The sequence below is a fragment of the Macaca nemestrina genome, chromosome 5, assembly GCF_043159975.1.
Source record: "Macaca nemestrina isolate mMacNem1 chromosome 5, mMacNem.hap1, whole genome shotgun sequence".
Classification (NCBI taxonomy): Eukaryota; Metazoa; Chordata; class Mammalia; order Primates; family Cercopithecidae; genus Macaca; species Macaca nemestrina.
The window spans coordinates 15323699-15347649 of record NC_092129.1 but is presented as its reverse complement, the minus strand read 5'-3'; the positions used below and the strand labels follow the sequence as shown (position 1 = coordinate 15347649).

General features: G+C 40.2%; 1 protein-coding gene across 16 annotated transcripts in view; it reads left to right on the top strand.

Annotated features, from left to right (window-relative positions):
* Positions 1-23951, top strand: part of LOC105492072 (cyclin dependent kinase 19) — a 216702-nt gene that overhangs the window by 125676 nt on the left and 67075 nt on the right. For 15 of the 16 annotated variants that reach the window (XM_071096304.1, XM_071096314.1, XM_071096310.1 and 12 more), the window contains one exon: positions 22784-22894. In XM_071096304.1, the coding sequence (XP_070952405.1) occupies positions 22784-22894 (111 nt within the window). Of the gene's footprint in view, positions 1-4773; positions 4807-22783; positions 22895-23951 lie in introns of those variants that run through there. The other variant, XM_071096315.1, reaches the window with a different exon arrangement.

Here is a 23951-nt window from a genome sequence, read left to right as displayed (position 1 = left end):
CTCGTTCCTTTGTGGTGTGGACTTATTTATTTATTTTTTCCCCAGTATTTTATTTACTAGGGTGACTATTTTAAGCTTCAGGCCAGTAGGGGAGGTGTTCTTGGGTAGAAACCTGTTGTGGCTAAAGCAGTTGGGTAAATGCAATAGCCAATGGTGGGCAGAAGTCACAGCCTTGACAGAGCGTGGCTGGGAAAGCTCTCAGTGGAATGCACTGAGGTCTTACCAGGGTAAAGGTGGGAGCCATCTCAGCTCCCCTGCCAGGTCAGCAGGGAAGCTGGCTCTCCTAGACCCACTTCTGATCCAGTGGTCTGGCTATTTATCAGATGGGCACTTCTTCATCTGCAGGAATGTTGATGTTCTGAGTAGAGAGGAGTTGTGACTCTACCTCTTACGCAAGCCTGAACCTGGCGGATACTCCTCCTGTGGGGATGTAGTCACTGTGAAGTGTTCCAGAAAGGCTGTCTATAGGTGCACACATGCTGAGCTCCTGTGGGAGAAGCCCTAACTGTCTGCAGTGGTGAATAAGGGGGAAAAGAAGCCCCCTTCTCCAAGACCCTTTATGAGCACAGGGCCGCCTGACTGTTGGGGTAGAGCTGCAGACTTTCCCCACTGAGCCCAGCACTGCAGCTATGCCTCTGCTGAAAGAAATTTACCACTAGTGGAAAGATCTGGGACTCAAAGCCTGCTGTCCCAAATATTTTGCCCCACGGGATGTTCCTTTGATATGGTGCACTTCCCCTTCCCCTAGGAGTAGGAGTCCCTGAGAGCCAGATGACTGTGAATGCTGCTGCTCCTCTGGGTCTAGCTGCCCAGTGGGGCTGCCACATTGCAGGCTGGTGCTGCAGAATGTCTGCAAAGAATCCAGTGATGTGACCTGTCCTCAAGTCTTTCAGCAGTGGGTACCAGCACCAGGTCTGATGGGGGTGGCCAGGGAGTGACACAGACTCTGAGATGCCTTAGATATAGATAGCCTTAGTATGTTGGCGTTCTCAAATGCCGATTGTAATAGTAATGAACCTGTCCTATTGGCAGATTCGGGACCTCCTGGTTAGCCAGAGTGGTACAGGCAGTGGTGATGCACAAGTTTTTTCCTTCCTGGGCACAATGTCAATGTTATTCTACCTGGAGATACTTTAATGGACTTTTAATGGACTGTGTTGATTGGCCTGCAGCCAGGAAGTGACGCTTGCAAGAGAGCACCAGCTGTGGGAGTAGTGGTGGGATTTTTACTTGCCTTGTGTTACCCAGGGGAGGTACTCTCGTTTCTCAGGTGATGGGTGGGGCCAAAAAGCTCCCAAAAGTTTTTGTCTTTTGTGTTAAGCTACCAGGGTAGGTGGAGGGACAAAGCCAGGTGGGGGCTCAGTCACATAGGTCTGTGCTCTGATTCCCTGCATGCAGGGAAAGCAGCGGCCCCTGTGGGAGTCAGGAGGTGGTTCTCTGGCCTCTGGGGTAATGTTCCAGAGAGGAACGTAGCTGCCTCTGCTGCACAGAAGAGTTCACACAGGGAGTGGGGAGTAGTATGCGGCAGTAAGCCCCACCCAGTTACCATGCACTTGGCAAGGCAGATCTGACACCCACCGTAATCTGCTAGCAGCAATGAGCTAAGTTCCAGGCTGTCTATGCTCAGAACCCAAAACTGGCCCAGGGTGTAAGCCTTCCACCTGGAGATAGCAACTGCCCCTCCCAGTCTGCTGGCAAAGGCAGGGCGCCCAGCTCCTGCACTCATGGCTGCAGCACACTTCCCACTCGTTGCCTAGTTCTGGCCAAGGGAGTTTGTCGCCACTCGAGGTTATATTGTGAAATTTAGTTGAGGGCTTCTTTCAACCTGCAGCCACTGCTGAGTTAGCTGGCAGACTTCCACGAGGTCCCCTGTGAGGTAGAATGGCTTCCCTCAGTCTGCATTGGAGGATGCATGCAAGGCTCTTCCCACTGCTGCTCCTGCCTTTGTATTCCTCACAACTCCCTAAATCAGCTCCTGTGCTGGGTGGGGTCCTTCTCTGTGGCTTGAATTTCCAGGTTCCCTGGTGGGGATGTATATCTTGGAGGCAGTCTCTCCCCCTCTCACACTCAGGAGACTTACAGTTTTTTGCTTGGTTCACGGTGTAGGCTGCAGCCTGCTACTTCTTTCAAAGGGTCTGTGGATTTTTGCAGGTTTCCTAAGTTCCTGTGTTGCTTCTTGGAAAAACAGTTCCCAGAGTGAGTCTTTACATGCTGTTTTGTCTTTCCTAGTGGGAGAGGTATGCTAACACTGCCTCCAGTCTGCCATCTTGGAAAAAAACCTTCCCTGTATTTTATTTATATATATATACACACACACACACACACACATATATATATATGTGTGCGTGTATATATATAGTTTTTTTTTTTTTTTTTTGGGAAATGGAATCTTGCTCCATTGCCCAGGCTGGAGTGCAGTGTTGTGATCTCGGCTCACTGCAACCTCTGGCTCCCGGGTTCAAGTAATTCATGCCCAGCTAATTTTTGTATTTTTAGTAGAGACAAGGTTTCGCCATGTTAGCCAGGCTGGTCTCGGACTCCTGACCTCAAGTGATCTGCCCACCTCGGCCTCCCAAAGTGCTGGGATTACAGGCGTGAGCCACCATGCCTGGCCTTCCCTGTGTATTTTATTTAAAAGAAACTTTCCCTGTAGTGGGTGTTTGTTTGAAGTGTATGGAAGTATGTGACCAGAACTTACGTCAGAGAACATTTCAAAGAGGAGAATCTATGTGAGATTTGACCCCTCCTCCCGCAAAAATATGTATATAATTTATTTTCAAGCATCTTTGAATAGACATTAAATATCAAAGCTTAGAAATTCAAGGAAAGCTTACTTTGAGATTAATGTTGTCCTACATGCACTGCAAAACACAAAATTATAGAAAGTTATGGTGTTGTGACTTATTCTTCATTATCATAATTTAGTGATTTCTAGGTTCTTTTTCTAGTCATTGTTTAACATTTTCATAAAAGCCACATGTAATAATGTAGCTCTTTAAAAAAAATAAAGTTATCACTCTTAGTGGAAATACTATTTTTAGGATTTATTGATTAAAATTAGTAAATGCTTAGTATAGAAGAAATCATTTATTTCATTGTGGAAACTCATCCACCTCTGTGTTTTCTTATAACACATACCAAATTTTCTTAGCAGAGTGGGAAGGAAGTGGAATTTTTGTTTAATGGAAACAATACAGTAGCTATTTCCTGGACTGTATTTGGGTCAGATCATTTAGCTGCTTTCCTTATTACTACTGTTAAAGTTCCTGTGAGGTCTTCAGGAACTACAAATGGATAATGTGTCTGAGCCTTGACTTCACTGTGTTAAATCTTCTCTAGAAGCATAGTGATCTAAAATACATTGAATCATTGGTACTGGTAGTTTAGCCATTAATACTTAAAACCCTTGGCTCTAATTTGTAAAAGTTAGTACAGTTTCTTGTATCTGGGGTGGGGTGTCTGACCACTGATAATGCCCAATGTCCTGAGAAGTGGAACTTCCAACATGTGTTAGGTAAGTTCCATCAGAAAGCTGACCTCCTCCTCTCCCTTCAGATCCTCAGCCAGTGCCATCTAGGAGGTAGAGAAGGGTATGAATTCTAGGGGGCTTTACCTGATAGCCTGTTTAGTAAAAGCAGAAAATGCAAACTATATATTTTATTTTTAATTAATTAATTTTAAACATAAATATGAGGTCTCACCGTGTTGCCCAGGCTGGTCTTGACTGCCTGGGCTCAAGCAATCCTCCTGCCTTGGCCTCCGAAAGTGCTGGGATTACAGGCACAAGCCACCACACCTGGCCGAAACTATGTATTTTAGAAGTATAAGTTATAAAGATACGGGTTAGGTGTAAAACCAAATAGCCTGAGTTTGCACTGACATAAAACTAAGGTTTACTATGGCCACATAGGATAACATTACACTTTATTGTGCTTAATCAAATATCAATTTCAGATTATTTTTTCAAACCTATGATTATTTTTCAAACCTATGATTATTTCCTTGAGAAATCTATGTAATGTGTTTTGAATATTTTTGTAGGTGCTTGATAATGGCGGTTTTGAAAATAATGTTTTCTCAATATGGAATAAATTTCATTTAACCAACATGTTTGAAAACCAATTCATGTACTGTTACTTTCATTTACTCACCCAAAATTTGGTGAGTGTCTACTTTGTGTTAGGTCCTGTGCTAGGTGATTTTATTAATATTCATTGGGAAAGATAAGAGATACACCCTATCACATAGTGATGGAAATCTGCTGTAGCAAATTTAGAATAAAGTAGGGATTTTATCTGATATTTGCACCCAGAAGATGAATAGTGAAAGGTTCTTTTAGCATCTGTGTATTGATGATATAATGAAAATACCTGCCAGCACACATTTTTGCTGGTTAATGCTCAAATTCTCAATTTCCTCTTCTTCCCAATAAGGCACACTTCCTACGGAGCACCTTTTCTGACTTTCTTGACTAGGTTAGGTTTCCTACATATGCACTCTGTATTTTTCCTTAATAATATCACCGTAATTGTAATTTAAGAATTGTCCGTCTTGTCTCTTCAGTTCCTTTTAGGCTGTAAAGTCCCTAAGGCTCCCAGTGCCTCAAATATGCTTGGCACTCAAATGTTTTCTAATGGTAGTTTTAGACTTTTTTTTTCCCATTGCAATCTGCTGGGTATTTTCCATCATGCTTCTGCCTCTTTCCCATGTCCCAGGACAAGGCTTCATGGGAGGTAATGGGTAGAATTCTGTGCAGTGGCGACTTAGAAGCCAATTCATGATGATTGCATGTGGAGCATCCTGAAGGTAAAGGCCATACATACGCCAATTATGATACTCCCTTTTGCAGGGGGAGGCCCACTTATCCTTAACTTGGATCTTAGTCACCTGCCATATTTTTGGTTAAAATCTTTACAGTATAGTTTTAGCTTGAGCCTCAGGCCCTCCAAAATAAATTATTTACAGGAAAAATAGTTTTAACCTTTGGGGTGAATAGCTTTGAATGTTCTATTTAGGAGCTTTAACTTTGAAGCCATTTAAAATTTTGAAGTAGGAGAGTTAACAATTTATCAGACTTTTTATCTTACGAAGCTATTCTGATGTCAATGCATAGAGTATATTAGAAGAGATAGGAGATGGATTATCACTTAGCCAACATTTGTTGAAAATCTACATGTGTTTGGCTTGTGCAAGACAATAGAAATGTATAGATGGAAGACATAGTCCCTGCATCTCACAATCAGTTAGGGGGAGACAGACAATTATACTATGTCATAACTGTATTTAATTAGCAGTGTGTTGAGGGTAATTCAGTATGGATGGGAACACAGAAGAGACACTTCAGAAGAAGAGTTTCAGGGAAGGCTTCTTAGGAAAAGTGATAAATGAGTTCTTTCTAAAAAGTAGGCATTTATCAGGCAAAGAAGATAGGAAATATTTTTCTGTACCTTTCTAGGCAGAGGGAAGAGCACCTGTGTATATACTGGTTAAGGGTTTTAATTTTAGTTATCAAGGTGAGAATTAATGAATGATATTTAAGAAGCAGAGTATGTAGCTCTTGGTAAGTGAACACTGGTTATAAGGTTTTCTTTTCTTTTTTTTTTTTGAGACAGAGTCTGGCTGTGTTGCCCAGGCTGGAATGCCATGCCACAGTCTTGGCTCACTGCAACCTCTGCCTCCCAAGTTCAAGCGATTCTCCTGCCTCAACCACTTGGGTAGCTGGGACTACAGGCACAAGCCACCATGCCTGGTTAATTTTTGTATTTTTGTTGAGATGGGGTTTTGCCATGTTGGCCAACCTGGTCTCTAACTCCTGACCTCAGGTGATCCACCTGCCTCAGCCTCCCAAAGTGCTGGGATTACAGGTGTGAGCCGCCGTGCCCAGCTGATGATAAGGTTTTCAGCCTGCCTTGATGATTGGGAAATATTGGCATCAGTGCAGGCATAGTGAACACACTAGGAGGTAAAGTTGGGCAAGTGATACTCAGTTTTGGATCTGTGGATTTTGAGTTACAGTGGGATATTCTCTTGGTTGTATTATATTACTCATCTTGGGAAATTGATATCAGTTTAGAAGTGACATTAGGGCTAGAGACTGAGATTTGGGATTCACCATAGAAGGAGCAGCTAAAGCTCAGGTCCATGGTTAAGATGTTAAGAAAAACTGTGGAATGGAGAAGGACAAGAAAACTAGACACAGAATTTGGAGAATAAGTCGATACTTTTTTCTTTTAAGCCAGAATCTAAATAAGGAGTTTTAAGTTAGTTTCACCCCCACCCCCCACCCCTTGTTCCCCACCCCCCGCCCCACCATTCTATTTCAAGGGGAGAAAAGCATAAATAAGAAGGACATAAACATTTGTTAGTAGTTGGTTATTGAAATCCCAAGGGACTGAAAGACTGCCCAGCGTCTTATAGCAATGTAAAATCAACAACAACAACAAAAATAAGTAAAGAAGGCTACATAGAGTCAAATGAAAATTCCATTTTGTTTGAATGTCAGGGCAGGAAGTTTTTAACAAGGAGGGTTGCAAGCAAGTTTACTTAATGAATCAGTAAATGAGTTAGAATACCCCTCAGAATTCCAGGTAATTAAGATTTTACTTTGTAAACTCTTTGTTTTAGTTTGTATCTGTTTCATTTTTCATATTTAAATTGTGTATATTCAGAGTGCCCTTGATTTATAGGAAGTACCAATTTTCTCATGTGGAATATGTTAATAAAAGATTAAGGCTGGCCATGGTGACTCACGCCTGTAATCTCATGGTGGCTCACTCCTGTAATCTCAGCACTTTGGGAGGCTGAGGCGGGTGGATCACCTGAGGTCAGGAATTTGAGACTAGCCTGGCCAACATGGTGAAACCATATGTCTACTTAAAAAAAAATACAAAAAATACAAAAAATTAGCTAGACATAGTGACATGTGTCTGTGATCCCAGCTACTCGGGAGGCTGAGGCAGGAGAATCACTTGAACCCGGGAAGTGGAGGTTGAAGTGAGCTGAGATCATGCCACTGTACTCCAGCCCGGCAACAGAGTGAGGCTCTGTCTCCAAAAAAAAAAAAAAAAAAAAAAATTATTAAATACTTATACTAAAAAAGAATAGGTATGCTCTTATAGTCAAGGATATGTGAATTTCTTACTTATCACAGAGCTTACTTGGTTTCACATACCTCTCTTAGACCAAGTACATGCAGAATTTAGAAGTCAGAGTAAATGAAACCAGATTGTTGAAAAATGGGAAGGGAAATAACTTTCATATAGCCATTTTATTATTATAGAAACTACTAAGTGGGTGTTTCATGGACTTTGGCAAGGAAATGCTGTGGCATTTTGCAACTCAGCCTCGCTCTCTAAGTATCTCTGATGTCAAAGCTAACCGGAGTGGTTAGCATTGAAATTTTCACTTAAGTACAACAACAGCCGCCACTGTTTATCAAGAACAATGCCAGGCATTCTACGTGGATTATCTAATTTACTCTTCATAACATTCTTGCAAATAGTGGTGGTTAAAAATAATAAAAGCTATAATTTGTCAAATGCTTAATTTATTCCAAGCATTGTGCTATGTACTTTTTTTTTTTTTTTTTTGAGACAGAGTGTTGCTCTGTTGCCCAGGTTGGAGTGCAGTGGCACCATCTTGACTCACTGCAACCTCCACCTCCCGGATTCAAGCAATTCTCCTGCTTCAGCCTCCCAAGTAGCTGAGACTACAGGTGCCCACCATCATGCCCGGCTAACTTTTGTATTTTTAGTAGAGATCGGGTAGAGATTTAGTAGAGATTGGCCAGGCTGGTCTCAAACTCCTGACCTCAGGTGATCCACCCGCCTCGGCCTCCCAGAGTGCCAGGATTAGAGGCGTGGGCCACCGTGCCTGGCACATTGTGCTATGTATTTAATCTATATTAATTTATTCTTTGTGGAAACTGAGTTTATGTTTGTAAGTAGACATCTTATTCTTCTATGAGATTCAGAAGAGTTAAGCGACTTGCCTTATGTCTTAACTGCTGCTAGTAAGACAGGATTCAAACTCAGCCTCTGATTCTAAAACCTGTATTTTTTGCCTTTTACTTACTGCCTCACTGTCATTTCAATTGGGTGGCAATGGGGAATATTGACCTCCCTGGAGCTTATGACTGGTAACCAAGAAGTGTCACTAAAGTAAAATGAAGCAGAAAATTTAGGGCCACCTTGAACCAGAGCTGTGTTAGTCTGTACAGACCCCTTTTCAGAGTATGAGTGCCACCTGCTGGAAGGTTATGATGAATCTGATGTGGTTTATAAAGAGCAGCTTCCAAAAGGCCTGTCATAGGTGTGAAAGTGTCAACTTTCAAATACCAATAATTAATAGCCTACCAACCAAAAAAAGTCCAGGACCAGATGGATTCACAGCTGAATTCTACCAGAGGTACAAGGAGGAGTTGGTACCATTCCTTCTGAAACTATTCCAATCAATAGAAAAAGAGGGAATCCTCCCTAACTCATTTTATGAGGCCAACATCATCCTGATACCAAAGCCTGGCAGAGACACAACAAAAAAAGAGAATTTTAGACCAATATCCCTGATGAACATCGATGCAAAAATCCTCAATAAAATACTGGCAAACCGGATTCAGCAACACATCAAAAAGCTTATCCACCATGATCAAGTGGGCTTCATCCCTGGGATGCAAGGCTGGTTCAACATTCGCAAATCAATAAACATAATCCAGCATATAAACAGAACCAAAGACAAGAACCACATGATTATCTCAATTGATGCAGAAAAGGCTTTTGACAAAATTCAACAGCCCTTCATGCTAAAAACGCTCAATAAATTCGGTATTGATGGAACGTACCTCAAAATAATAAGAGCTATTTATGACAAACCCACAGCCAATATCATACTGAATGGGCAAAAACTGGAAAAATTCCCTTTGAAAACTGGCACAAGACAGGGATGCCCTCTCTTACCACTCCTATTCAACATAGTGCTGGAAGTTCTGGCTAGGGCAATTAGGCAAGAGAAAGAAATCAAGGGTATTCAGTTAGGAAAAGAAGAAGTCAAACTGTCCCTGTTTGCAGATGACATGATTGTATATTTAGAAAACTCCATTGTCTCAGCCCAGAATCTCCTTAAGCTGATAAGCAACTTCAGCAAAGTCTCAGGATACAAAATTAATGTGCAAAAATCACAAGCATTCTTATACACCAGTAACAGACAAACAGAGAGCCAAATCAGGAATGAACTTCCATTCACAATTGCTTCAAAGAGAATAAAATACCTAGGAATCCAACTTACAAGGGATGTAAAGGACCTCTTCAAGGAGAACTACAAACCACTGCTCAGTGAAATAAAAGAGGACACAAACAAATGGAAGAACATACCATGCTCATGGATAGGAAGAATCAATATCGTGAAAATGGCCATACTGCCCAAGGTAATTTATAGATTCAATGCCATCCCCATCAAGCTACCAATGAGTTTCTTCACAGAATTGGAAAAAACTGCTTTAAAGTTCATATGGAACCAAAAAAGAGCCCGCATCTCCAAGACAATCCTAAGTCAAAAGAACAAAGTTGGAGGCATCGTGCTACCTGACTTCAAACTATACTACAAGGCTACAGTAACAAAAACAGCATGGTACTGGTACCAAAACAGAGATATAGACCAATGGAACAGAACAGAGTCCTCAGAAATAATACCACACATCTACAGCCATCTGATCTTTGACAAACCTGAGAGAAACAAGAAATGGGGAAAGGATTCCCTATTTAATAAATGGTGCTGGGAAAATTGGCTAGCCATAAGTAGAAAGCTGAAACTGGATCCTTTCCTTACTCCCTATACGAAAATTAATTCAAGATGGATTAGAGACTTAAATGTTAGACCTAATACCATAAAAATCCTAGAGGAAAACCTAGGTAGTACCATTCAGGACATAGGCATGGGCAAAGACTTCATGTCTAAAACACCAAAAGCAACGGCAGCAAAAGCCAAAATTGACAAATGGGATCTCATTAAACTAAAGAGCTTCTGCACAGCAAAAGAAACTACCATCAGAGTGAACAGGCAACCTACAGAATGGGAGAAAATTTTTGCAATCTACTCATCTGACAAAGGGCTAATATCCAGAACCTACAAAGAACTCAAACAAATTTACAAGAAAAAAACAAACAACCCCATCAAAAAGTGGGCAAAGGATATGAACAGACATTTCTCAAAAGAAGACATTCATACAGCCATCAGACACATGAAAAAATGCTCATCATCACTGGCCATCAGAGAAATGCAAATCAAAACCACAATGAGATACCATCTCACACCAGTTAGAATGGCGATCATTAAAAAGTCAGGAAACAACAGGTGCTGGAGAGGATGTGGAGAAATAGGAACACTTTTACACTGTTGGTGGGATTGTAAACTAGTTCAACCATTATGGAAAACAGTATGGCGATTCCTCAAGGATCTAGAACTAGATGTACCATATGACCCAGCCATCCCATTACTGGGTATATACCCAAAGGATTATAAATTATGCTGCTATAAAGACACATGCACACGTATGTTTATTGCAGCACTATTCACAATAGCAAAGACTTGGAATCAACCCAAATGTCCATCAGTGACAGATTGGATTAAGAAAATGTGGCACATATACACCATGGAATACTATGCAGCCATCAAAAAGGATGAGTTTGTGTCCTTTGTAGGGACATGGATGCAGCTGGAAACCATCATTCTTAGCAAACTATCACAAGAACAGAAAACCAAACACCGCATGTTCTCACTCATAGGTGGGAACTGAACAATGAGATCACTTGGACTCAGGAAGGGGAACATCACACACAGGGGCCTATCATGGGGAGGGGGGAGGGGGGAGGGATTGCATTGGGAGTTATACCTGATGTAAATGACGAGTTGATGGGTGCAGCACACCAACATGGCACAAGTATACATATGTAACAAACCTGCACGTTATGCACATGTACCCTACAACTTAAAGTATAATAATAATAAATAAATTAAAAAAAAAAAAAGAACACTAAAAAAAAAAACAAAACTTTCAAATACTAAACCTTAAATTACAGTTTTAGGAGTACTGGAACATTTTGGAATTAGGCAAATCTCCTATTTGCCATTATACACACTACTTCATTTACCTTCAGTTCTTTGGGAAGGGGGAAGAGGTGTTAGACATTTAAAAAAATGATACTCCGTGCTTTCTAAAATAAAGTCAGCGATACCGTTCTCACCAAGGGGAAAGATTGATGGTCAAATGAAACACACTGTTACTTAAAAGAGATCAAACAAGAATAGAAAATTGAATTTACTTTGAGATAAGTGAGTTATTGAAGTATAAGAGGACCTTTCCGTTCAGAATACCCTTGAAAAAGGAGTCAGGGACCTGTGGGGACATCATAGACTTGGAGAACAGAAAGTGAAAAGGGAAGAAAGATGTATAGATAAAAATACGAATGGATTCTGGAATTTTTAGTCTAGTACAGACTCTCTAAATTGAGTCAGGATCTACAGAAAGTTTAGAATTCTAATTGTAGATTATTTTACGTTTAGAACAGTGAAAAGTGGACACTTTAAAAATAGCTACTTACATGCCTTGAAAGGGGCTCAGATAAAATATTAGCATGTTCATTGAACATTCTTCATTAGGCTCCAGTGGGATCATGTTACTGAGCTGTGAGTATCTGGCATGGAAGACGTTATCAGGTAATACGAGACACACAGGAAAATCATGGTCTACTTAATTGCTATTTAAGTATGATTACACATATTTGTAGTTGTGTGACATCATGTTGAACAAATATTTGTTAGACGAGAGATTAAAGTCCGTTGGTAAAATCTGGTTTTGCCAAGAGATGGGGAAAGTACAAGTATGGCCATCTCCTTCTTTCACTGTGTCCCTTCTCAGATAACCACATGAAAAGAAGCTGACACAGTATGATAGTGTCTTATTTTGGTAGGTGGATTTCTGGAAAGGTCTGTCTTTTGGTGTGTGTATATATTTGTTTTTAAATTATAAGAGTAATGCTCATTGTAGAAAACTGGTAAAATAGAAAAAATAGAAAGAAATATAAATTATACGTAATCTCACACCCAGAAATAACTATTGTTAATATTTTGGCATATTGCTGTTGGGTTTTTTGTTTTTTTTGAGGCAATGTCTCACTCTGGCGCTCAGGCTGAAGTACAGGGGTACGATCTCAGCTCACTGCAACCTCTGCCTCCCGGGTTCAAGTGATTCTCCTGCCTTAGTCTCTCGAGTAGCTGGGACTACAGGCGTGTGGTACCATGCTCGGCTGATTTTTGTATTTTTAGTAGAGATGGGGTTTCATCATGTTGGCCAGGCCGGCCTTGAACTCCTGACCTCAAGATATCAAGTTATCTGCCTGCTTTGGCCTCCCAGAATGCTGGGATTACACGTGTGAGCCATCACGCCCAGCCTATTTTCTGTTTCATAAATATATCTCTTCATATTTTATTTATTTATTTATTTATTTATTTATTTATTTATTTATTTATTTTTCTGGAGACAGTCTCACTCTGTTGCCCAGGCTGGAGTGCAATGGGACGATCTCTGCTCACTGCAACCTCTGCTTCCCAGGTTCAAGCGAGTCTCCTGCCTCAGTAGCTGGGATTACAGGCATGTAGCACCACACCCAGCTAATTTTTGTATTTTTAGTAGAGACGAGGTTTTGCCATTTTGTCCAGGCTGGCCTCGAACTCCTGGCTTCAAGTGATCTGTCCAACTCGGCCTCCCAAAGTGCTGGGATTACAGGTGTGAGCCACTGCACTCAGCCTGTGGTCCTTTTACATTATGTCACAACATTATAGTCTTTCCTCGAGTAATTAATGTATTTTAGTATATATATTTGAGGCTACAATATGTGGCTATTTATCATAATTTACTTATCAGTTTTCTTATTGAACATTTAGGTTGTTTACTGTTGTTCATTTGTTTCTTTCAGTAAATAGCAGTAGAAAAGTTAACTTCTTTGTTTTTTTCAGTAAATAGAGGTAGTGAATACACTCTTGTATAATGTTTATCCCTTGGACATAACTACTAAAAAGGTTAATGTCTGCTTCACTTGTGTTTCCCTGTATCCCCTGTTCCTTTGTGTTATTTTCTTTAGGATTTTGTAGCACTTATTGTGCTCACGGCCCCTTCAGGAAACACACTCATAGCACTCCTTTGCTCTTCGAATTATACACCAGGTTGAAGATCCCATCCTGAGATACTCAGAGCCGTTTTTCTGCTCCTTACCTCAAGCCAGCACTCTTATTCTTTTAGTAGAGTAGGTGCTAATTTAAAGAAATCTTCCTTTTTAAGCCTAAAGTAAATGGAGCTTGTGGAGGGTTAGCATCCCTGGAATAATTATTTTAGATATTGTCTATTCAATTTGTTGAAAACAGAATCATTTAAAACACCTTTTGAAAGAGAATAACTTATGAAAGGGTAGCAAAGTTTTATTAGGTTACAGGCCATTACTAGTTATTTTGTGAATAAGAACCAGTTCCGTAGATTTAATTTTTTTTTTTTTTTTTTTTGAGACGGAGTCTCGCTCTGTCGCCCAGGCTGGAGTGCAGTGGCCGCATCTCAGCTCACTGCAAGCTCCGCCTCCCGGGTCTACGCCATTCTCCTGCCTCAGCCTCCCGAGTAGCTGGGACTACAGGCGCCCGCCACCTCACCCGGCTAGTTTTTTGTATTTTTTAGTAGAGACGGGGTTTCACCGTATTAGCCAGGCTGGTCTCGATCTCCTGACCTTGTGATCCACCCGTCTCGGCCTCCCAAAGTGCTGGGATTACAGGCTTGAGCCACCGCGCCCGGCCCGTAGATTTAATTTATTTGACAAATATTTATTGAATGCTTATTATGTGCTAGGTACCATTTTATGCACTGGAGATATAAAATCAACAAAAATCTTCGCCTTCATGGAGCGTATATGTTAGTGGAGAGAGACAGACAGTAAATAACATATAAACAGTTTCATGTCCATTTAGTAGCTTCATGTCAGACAATAAACAGCTTCATGTCAGTTCAAGTGACGTATTTCTGTACGATGAGTATTAAATGACTGTTTTCAAAAAAGGTAAAATTATGACTGTGATACAGGTATAAGATGAACACATTTTAATGATTTTATTTAACTTTCTTTAAAAAAATTTTTTTTATGTTTTTAGAGACAGAGTTTTGCTCTTGTTGCCCAGGCTGGAGTACAATGGTGCGATCTTGGCTCACTGCAACCTCCGCCTCCCAGGTTCAAGTGATTCTCCTGCCTCAGCCTCCTGAGTAGCTGGGATTATAGGCACCCACCACCACACCTGGCTAATTTTTGTATTTTTAGTAGAGATGGTGTTTCACCATGTTGGCCAGTCTGGTCTCAAACTCCTGATCTCAGGTGATCTGCCCTCCTTGTCCTCCCAAAGTGCTGGGATTACAGGCATGAGCCACTGTTCCTGGCCTTCTTCTTTTTCTTCTCCTTCTCCTTCTCCCTTCTTCCTTCTTCCTTCTTCTCTTTTTTTTTTTTTTTTTTTCCCTTTAGAGACTGGGTCTCACTCTGTCATCCAGCCTGGAGGGCAGTGGTGTGATCATAACTCACTGCAGCCTTGAATTCCTGGGCTCAAGCAGTCCTCACACCTCAGCCTCCCTAGTAGCTGGGACTACAGGCATGCACCACCATGCCTGGATAATTTAATTTTATTTATTTTTTTGTTGAGATGGGGCTCTTGCTGTGTGACCAGACTAGTCTCAAACTCCTGGCCTTAAGTGATCCTCCTGCCTTGGCCTCCCGAAATGCTAGAATTACAAGTGTGAGCCACTGCGTCCAGCTTATTTCACTTTTTGAATGAAGGAACCAAGTCGATATTATAGCCCATTCAAAGGAGAAACTTTAAAACACATACATGTACAGATCAGGGATATTGAAATGAATATGCAAATTGAAGCAAAACCGGCTTCTTCCACTATTGGGGAGGGAAGTCAGTGAACCTCTACCGACAGCACAGAATTTGTATGCTTATAGTTGAGAATTACTCTGCATCATTTTCAATTATGTGTAATGTACAGAGTTGTAAAATAGATTCTATAGAATCAGAGTCAAGTAACTGAAAGGATGAACCCCTAACAATTTTTTTCTGTTGAATCACGAATAATTTTTCTACCTGAGTTACTAGAAAGCTTTTGGTTTTCTACAATTTCTTTAGAATTGTAGATAAGGGATATAGAGTTACGGTATGTTTGAGAGTGTTAGTACTTGCAGAAAGGTAAAGTGCAGAATGGTGGTTACGATTTTAAATAGAAAGGCTAGGGAAGACTCACTGAGGAGGAGATATTTGAGAAAAGAGTTAAAGTAGATGAGGTTTTTGCCTGAGTAACTGCAATGATGGAGTTGCTATTAACTGAGGCTGGGGAAGAGCAGTTGGAATAGAGGCTACTGGAGATACTTGACTAGAGGGTAGTGGAGGTAGAGAGCGCGACCTCAGTTTTGGCCTTTAAGCTTTCAAATGGAGCTGTTGAGGCAACTGGATACACATAGCTGGAGTTCAGGGGAGATGAGTGGACTAGAGGTAAACATCTGGGAGTTAATGCATATGGGTAACATTTAAAGCCCCCAAACTAGATGAGGTCACTTAAAGAGCTCTTTCAATATGTCAGGCATTATGCTAGTCACTAGAAATATAGAAATACATTTAAAAATGTCTTTCTGGGCTAGTGTGGCGGCTCACATCTGGAATCCTAACATGTTGGGAGGCTGAGGCAGGAGGATCACTTGAAGCCAGAAGCTCAAGACTAGCCTGGACAACAAAGTAATACCCCATTTCTACAAAAACATTAAAAAATTAGCTGGGCATGGTGGCTCGCACTTGTAGTCTCAGCTACTAAGGCTAAGGCAGGAGGATGGCTTGAGCCCAGGAGTTCGAGGCTGCAGTGAGCCATGATCGTGCCACTGTACTCCAGCCTAGGAGACAAAGTGAGATCTCGTCTCGAAATAAGTAAGTAAGTAAGTAAAATTGTCTTTGTCTTCAAGAACGTTGTGGTCTAATGCAGGAGGAGGGCAAGGGAGAGATGCAAACAGCTAAAACATTGTAAGATACTCTTAATATAATTCAGTGAGGCCAAATCTGAGAGTCATGAAACATGTACAGAAGGTAGTCAAAGGGTGGTACCTTTTCTAATAGCTGGCTTCTCCACTGACCCATTTACCCTAGCATGTTGCCAGTGATACTAGAGAACCTCAGTGGTGACACTTCTGCATAGCTTACAAGACTCCCTTTATATGGTCTTTGCCTCATATCTTGCTTTGATTCCTTAGACTTGTTCATAGTGACAGATGATCAGTTAAGGATTTTTGAAATATCACTCCTGGCTGCAGAGTAAAAGATAAATTAGAAGTAACAAAAAAGATATAGGTAACATTGGCTTGCTATTTCTTTGCCTCAGTCTGCCTTCATGTTGATATTTAGTGACTTACAGAAACCAATAGGGTAGAAAAAGCATAAGAGGTACACAGAAATAGAAAGTGCATATTGATGCTCTAGAAAATGCAAATTTGGGGATTAGGGAAGAATTTCTAGTAAATGTGTGTAGTTGTAAACTTTACACTCTTCCCTCTTATACAGGCAGACCTTAGAGATATTGCAAGTTTGGTTCCAGACCATTGCAGTAAAGCAAATATTGTAATAAAACAAGTCACTCAAATTTTTTGCTTTCCCAGTAAAGTCATATTTATTATACTGTAGTTTGCAGTATAAGCATACACTGCTATAAGTGTCCAGTAGCATTATTTATAAAAATGTATATATCTTAATTTAAAAATACATCATTGCTAAAAAGTGCTAATGATTATCTGAGCTTCCCAGGTTCATAATGTTTTTGCTGGTGGATGGTCTTGCCTCAGTGTTGATGGCTGCTAACTGATCAGAGTGGTGGTTGCTGAAGGCTGGGGTGGCAATTTCTTAAAATAAGACAACAATACAGTTTGCTGCATCAATGAACTCTTTCTTTCTTAAAAGATTTCTCTGTAACATTCAATGCTATTTGATAGCATTTTCCCATAGTAGAACTTCTTTCAAAATTTGAGTCAGTCCTCTCAAACCCTGCCAATACTTTATCAGCTAAGTTTATGTAATATTCCAAATTATTTGTTGTTATTTCAGTGGTGTTCACAGCATCTTCACCAGGAGTAGATTCCATCTTAAGAAATCACTTTCTTTGCCCATCCATAAGAAGCAACTCCTTATCCATTCAGGTTTGATCATGAGATGGCAGCAATTCAGTTAATCCTCGAGCTCTACTTCTAATTGTTGTTCTCTTGTTACTGCTACCATATCTCATTTCCTTCCTCCACTGATATCTTGAACCGCTCAAAATTATCCACGAGGGTTGGAATCAACTTTTTTCACATTCCTGTTAATGTTGATGCCTTGACCTCTTTGAAGGAATCATGAATGTTTTTAATGGCATCTAGAATGGTGAATCCTCTCCACAAGGTTTTCAATTTACTTTGCTCAGATCCATCCGAGGAATCACAATCTATGGCAGCTATAGCTTTATGAAATGTATTTGTTAAAGAATAAGACTTGGAAGTCAAAATGACTTCCTGATTCATGGGCTGCAGAATGGATGTTATGTTAGCAAACATGAAAACATCATTAATCTCCTTGTACATCTCAATCAGAGCTTTTCGGTGACTGTGTGCATTGTTAATGGACAGTAATCTTTTGAAAGGAATCTTTTTTCTAGGTAGTCAGTCTCAATAGTGGGCTTAAAATGTTCGGTAAGCCATGCTGTCAACAGATGTGCTGTCATCTAGGCTTTGTTGTTACATTTATGGAGTGCAGGTAGAGTAGATTTAGCTTTTTTTTTTTTTGAGATGGAGTCTTGCTCTTGTCGCCCAGGCTGGAGTGCAGTGGCACAATCTCGGCTCACCACAACCTCCACCTCCTAGGTTCAAGCAATTCTCCCGTGTCAGCCTCCTGAGTAGCTGGGATTACAGGCATGTGCCACCATGCCCGGCTAGTATTGTATATTTAGTAGAGACAGGGTTTCTCCATGTTCGTCAGGCTGGTCTCAAACTCTCGACCTCAGGTGATTCGCCCGCCTCAGCCTCCCAAAGTGTTGGGATTACAGGCTAAGCCAATATGCCCGGCCATTTAGCATAATTCTTAAGGGTCCTAGGATTTTCAGAATGGTAAATGAGCATTGGCTTCAACTTCAAGTCACCAGTTGCATTAATACCTAGTAAGATAAACAGCCTGTCCTTTGAAACTTTGAAACCAGGCGTTGACTTCTCTCTAGCTATGAAAGTCCCACATGGCATCTGTTTTCAGTAGAATTCTCTTTTGTCTACATTGAACATCTGTTGTTTAGTGTAGCCACCTTCATCAATGATCCTAACTAGATCTTTTGGATAACTTGCTGCATCACCTTGCACTTTTATGTTATAGAGGCGACTTCTTTCCTTAAGCCTCATGAACTTAACTCTGTTAGCTTCAACCTTTTCTTCTGCAGCTTCCCCACCTCTCTCATCCTTCACAGATTGAAGAGAATTAGGGCCTTGTTCTGGATTAGGCTTTGTCTTTCTTTCTTTCCTTTTTTTTTTTTTCCTTTTTTTTTTTTTTTTTTTTGAGACAGAGTCTCACTCTGTCGCCCAGGCTGGAATGCAGTGGTGTAATCTCGGCTCACTGCAACATCTACCTCCTGGGTTCAAGTGATTCTCCTGCCTCAGCCTCCTGAGTAGCTGGGATTACAGGCACCTGCCACTACACCCAGCTAATTTTTTGTATTTTTAGTAGAGACGGGGTTTCACTATGTTGTTCGGGCTGGTCTTGAACTCCTGACCTCGTGATCCACCTGCTTCGGCCTCCCAAAGTGCTGGGATTACAGGCGTGAGCCACTGCACCCAGCCAGCTTTGTTTTAAGGTAATGTTGCAGCTAGTTTAATCTTCTATCCAGATCACTAAAACTTTCTCCCTATCAGCAATAAGGCTGTTTTGCTTTCTTATCATTTATGTGTTCAACAGAGTAGAACTTTTAATTTCCTTCGAGAACTTTTTCTTTGCATTCACAACTTGGCTAACTGGTGCAAGAAGCCTAGCTTTCAGCCTGTTTTAACTTTTGGTGTGCCTTCCTCAGTAAGGTCAACCATTCTAGCTTTTGATTTAAAGCAAGAGATATGTGAGATTCTTCCTTTCACTTGAACAGTTAGAGGCCATTGTAGTTTTATTAGTTGGCCTGATTTCAATATTATTGTTTCTCAGACAATAGAGAGGCATGAAGAGAGGGAGAAAGATGGGGGAACAGCTGGTGGGTGAGGCAATCAGAACACACACAACATTTATAGATTAAGTTTGCCATCTTATGTGGTGCAATTTGTGATGCTTCAAAACAATTACAATAGTAACATCAAAGATCACTGATCACAGATCACTGTAACAGATATAATAATACTGAATGAAAAAGTTTTAAATGTTGTAAGAATTACCAAAATGTGACACAGAGACATTAAGTGAGCTTCATGCTGTTGGAAAAATGGTGCCAGTAGACTTGGTTGATGCAGGGTTGCCTTCTGCTTGGGAAAAACACAGTATCTGTGAAGCAATGAAGTAACTATCTGTATGACATATTGAAAGGAGACCTAGGCAAGGTGCAGTGGCTTACACCTGTAATCCCAGCACTTTGGGAGGCTGAAGTGGGAGGATTGCTTAAGGCCAGGAGTTCGAGACCAGCCTGGACAACATAGTGAGACTCTTATCTCTACAAAAAAAATTTTTTTTTTTTTACAAAAGTGACCTAGATGGTGGTTTCTCAAAATATTAAACATAGAATTACCATAGGATCTAGCAATTTCACTTCTGGGTATATATCCAAAGGATTTGAAAGTGGGGAATCAAATAGTTACTTATACACCAATATTTAGGGAACATTGTTCATAATAACCAAAAGGTAGAAACAACCTAAATGTCTATTGAGGGGCAAATGGACAAACGAAATGTGGTCTATACATACAATGTAATAGTAATCAGCTTTAAATAGGAATGAAATTCTCATACATGCTACAACACGGATGAACCTTGAAGACATTATATTATGTGAAAAAAGGCAGACACAAATAGGCAGACTCTGTATTGTTCCACTTATATGAGCTACATACCGAGAACAGTCAAATTCATAGAGACATAAATTAGGATACTGGTCATCAGGAGCTGGGGGTAGGTGGCAACCTGGAGATATTGTTTAATGGTATAGATTTTCATTTTGGGATGATGAAAAAGTTCTGGAAATACACAGTAGTGATGGTGGTTGTGCTTAATCCCACTGAGCCAGGATAGGTAGTGGGATTAAGTAAATATACTAAGTATATCTGGTATACTTAAAAATGATTGAAATGGTAAATTTTACATTATGTATATATTTTACCCCAATAAAAAAGGTGATCTAGAAATACAATGCTACTGTAAAAAAGAACAAGGAAGATTGTTTTTATTTTTTTCTTTTAAAAAATTTTTCTTTTGTCGAATCTCTTCTCACCTGAAGGAAGTATTTCTAATATTGACACTGTCCTAATACTAAGAGATTTCCAAGGTAGAGTAAGGGTAAAAAAAAGAAAAAAAAAAAAAAAGGTGCAGAGCAGTGTGTATATTATGCTATCTTTTGTGTAAACAATGCAGGATAAAATATATATTCATATTTGTTTTGATTTGCATTAAGAAACATTGCAAGGATAAATAAGCAATTAATAAAAGTTGTTACCTCCAGGTAAGCAAGAGGAGTGGTAGTGAGACATTTCAATATATATCCTTGTGTATACTTTGATCTTTGAACCATATAAATGTATTATCTAGTCAAAATAATTTTTCAACAGGGGACTTAAAATGAATTTATTCTAGAGGGATCAACAATTGGAAGTCACAGAGAATGTAGTTTTTTAGAAGTGTTGATTAAATATTGCTACTGTGACATCCACTTTCCCAGACAAGCGAGGTCCAGGAATCAGGGATCTATGCCAATGTTGGGTGTTTCAGGAGCCTGGTTTAGATGCAGAAGTGGAGTTTTACTTTCCCATCTACTTCAGGCTGCAAAGAGAATATATTTTGCATAGGGAATAGAGGCAGACTCTTTAAGTTCATCAATATCAAGGAGTTAGAAAGAAGGAGACAGTCATTGTGCCTGGGGTGAGGTCTCTTACCAGGGTCTAAGTGCTTCAAGGCTGGCCATGGCAATGGGGTCATTAAAAACAGGGTTTGCCAGAGCCAGAGAGCATGAAGTGTTCAAAATGGCAAACTCTAGATTTTGGGAGGCCAAGGCAGGCAGATCACTTGAGGTCAGCAGTTCGAGACCAGCCTGGCCAACATGGTGAAACCCCATCTCTACAAAAGATACAAAAATTAGCCAGGTGTGGTGGCGCACACCTGTAATCCCAGCTACTCAGGAGGCTGAGGCAGGAGAATCGCTTGGAGGCGGAGGTTGCAGTGAGCTGAGATTGTGCCTTTGCACTCCAGTGTAGGCAACAGAGCAAGACTCTGTCTCAAAAAAAAAAAAAAAAAAAGTTACTAAAGTTATTAGAATGGGTAAGCAATTTATTTTTCTCTGCCTCATTGATCTATTTATATGTCTGTCTCCCTTACCACATTGTGGGAACTGAAGACATGAACTTCAGCTGTAGTGGAAAAAGCATGGGCTTTGCAATCAGGCAGATCTATTTAAGTCCAAACCCCTTCTCTTTCTAGCTATTTGACTTTGGTCAAGTTATTTTTATCACACTGAGCCTTGGGTTCTGTGTACATCATAAAATTGTTCTAAATATTAAGTGAGAGAAAAACATTTGTATATAATCATCTTGCATATAGAAAATATTCAAGGAAGTTTTCTCTTTCTCTTTTTGCATCTTCCACAGAGCTTTATATTTAAAGTTATTCAAAATATTTTTAAAATTGAATATGTTTCTCTTTACCTATGAAATCTGAACCCTGGTTAAGGACAGCCTGAGGCAGGCATATTTCTAAGGCTTTTACCTTGAGCAATAATGTCACTGTTGCTAAATATTTTATCAAGCAGCTGTCTGTTATGCGCAAAGTGCTGCTTCTGCTTGCTGCTCTGGTTTATCTTTCCTCCATATCATCAGAGTCTAGCTTAAAGCTTTTACTTTGTGAAGTCCTGTTCCTTTTCTTCTGTTTACAGAACCTGTTCTCAACTTCAGTTTTTATAATTGGGCATGACAGTCATTCCCTTATACTCACTACTCTTCAAAAAACCCTCAACCACACACTCTAGGGATGGATAAGTATAGGGATTGTTAACTATCTTTCCTTGTTTTGTCACATATTTCTTGAGCACCAATACTGTGCTAGGGTAGATATAAGCAGTATTAATATATGATTCCTGCCTCCCAAGGAACAGTTTCTTTAGTAAAAAAGAGATGCATGTACAAAAATATAATTAATTATTTTATGATATGATATTATTTTTGTTTGCTGTTCTACATTTACCATTTAAAATCATATTTTTAAAAACACATTCCTGCTTGCAGTCTCTGACAAGAAAGAAAGTAAAACAAAACAAAACACATACACCCATGCACACAGAAAAAGGATTGGAAAGATATGCACCAAGATGTTGACAGACCTTATCTCTGAATAGAGGTATTTTGGGTGGTATTTTTTTCTTTCATTTTGCTTACCTGGATTCTCTAGATTTTCAGAAATTTCGTTTTGAAGTTATAAGACATTCATCATTTCCCCCTCCTTGCTAACACAACAGTGACCCCTCTCTTTCTTTTGCATTCAGCTTTTGCGAGAATTGAAGCACCCTAATGTGATCGCACTGCAGAAGGTGTTCCTCTCTCACAGTGACAGGAAGGTGTGGCTGCTGTTTGATTATGCAGAGCATGACTTGTGGGTAAGTATAAGCTCACTGTATTTCTAGGATTATTTTATGTAGGTATGGAGCATATTTATGGAAAATACATATTGTTAATGCACAGAAAGGAAAACTTGCTCTGTTAGCCATACTTCAAAGTAAATATAAACATAAATATTGATTTTGAAGAATTTAAGCAATAAACTAACATTTTACTGAGGAGATAGTATTTGTAGTATTTAGAAATTTTACTTCAGAAAGATTTTAATGAATGGGAGACTATACTTTTTTGGGGGGGGCGGGGGGCGGCGGGGAGGGAGTTTCGTTCTTGTTGCCCAGTGCAATGGCACGATCTTGGCTCACTGCAATCTCTGCCTCCCAGGTTCAAGCGATTCTCCTGCCTCAGCCTCTTGAGTAGCTAGGATTACAGGCATGCACCACCATGCCCAGCTAATTTTGTATTTTTAGTAGAGACAGGGTTTCTCCATGTTGGTCAGGCTGGTCTCGAACTCCCAGCCTCAGGTAATCTGCTCACCTCGGCCTCCCAAAGTGCTGGGATTACAGGCATGAGCCACCACACCTGGCGGGAGACTACACTTTTATGCAAGTAATTAATGGCAATTTACTAATATGTATAGTGAAGATTAAGGATGTTTTATCAACGTATGAAAGAAGCAAAAAATTCTAATTCTTATCTTTTCAAATTAGGAATCAGAACATTTAAACACTTTTATCTGAGGAACTGCTAAAAGTAACAAACGTCAAATCTGGCAATAAGTTCAAATTATGGATAATTAATTTAGCACCACTATGCCTGGCTAATTTTTCAAAAATGTTTTATAGAGACAAGGTTTTGCCATCTTGCACAGGCTGGTCTTGAACTCCTGGGCTCAAGTGATTTTCCTACTTTGGCCTCTCAAAGTGTTGAGATTACAGGCATGAGCCATCACACCCAGCCTTTGTTTGTTTGTTGGTTTGTTTGTTTGTTTGAGACAGGGTCTTGCTTTATCACCCAGGCTGGAGTGCAATGGCAAAATTGTGGGTCACTGCAGCTTTGACCTCCTGGGCTCAAGCGATCCTCCTGCCTCAGCCTTCC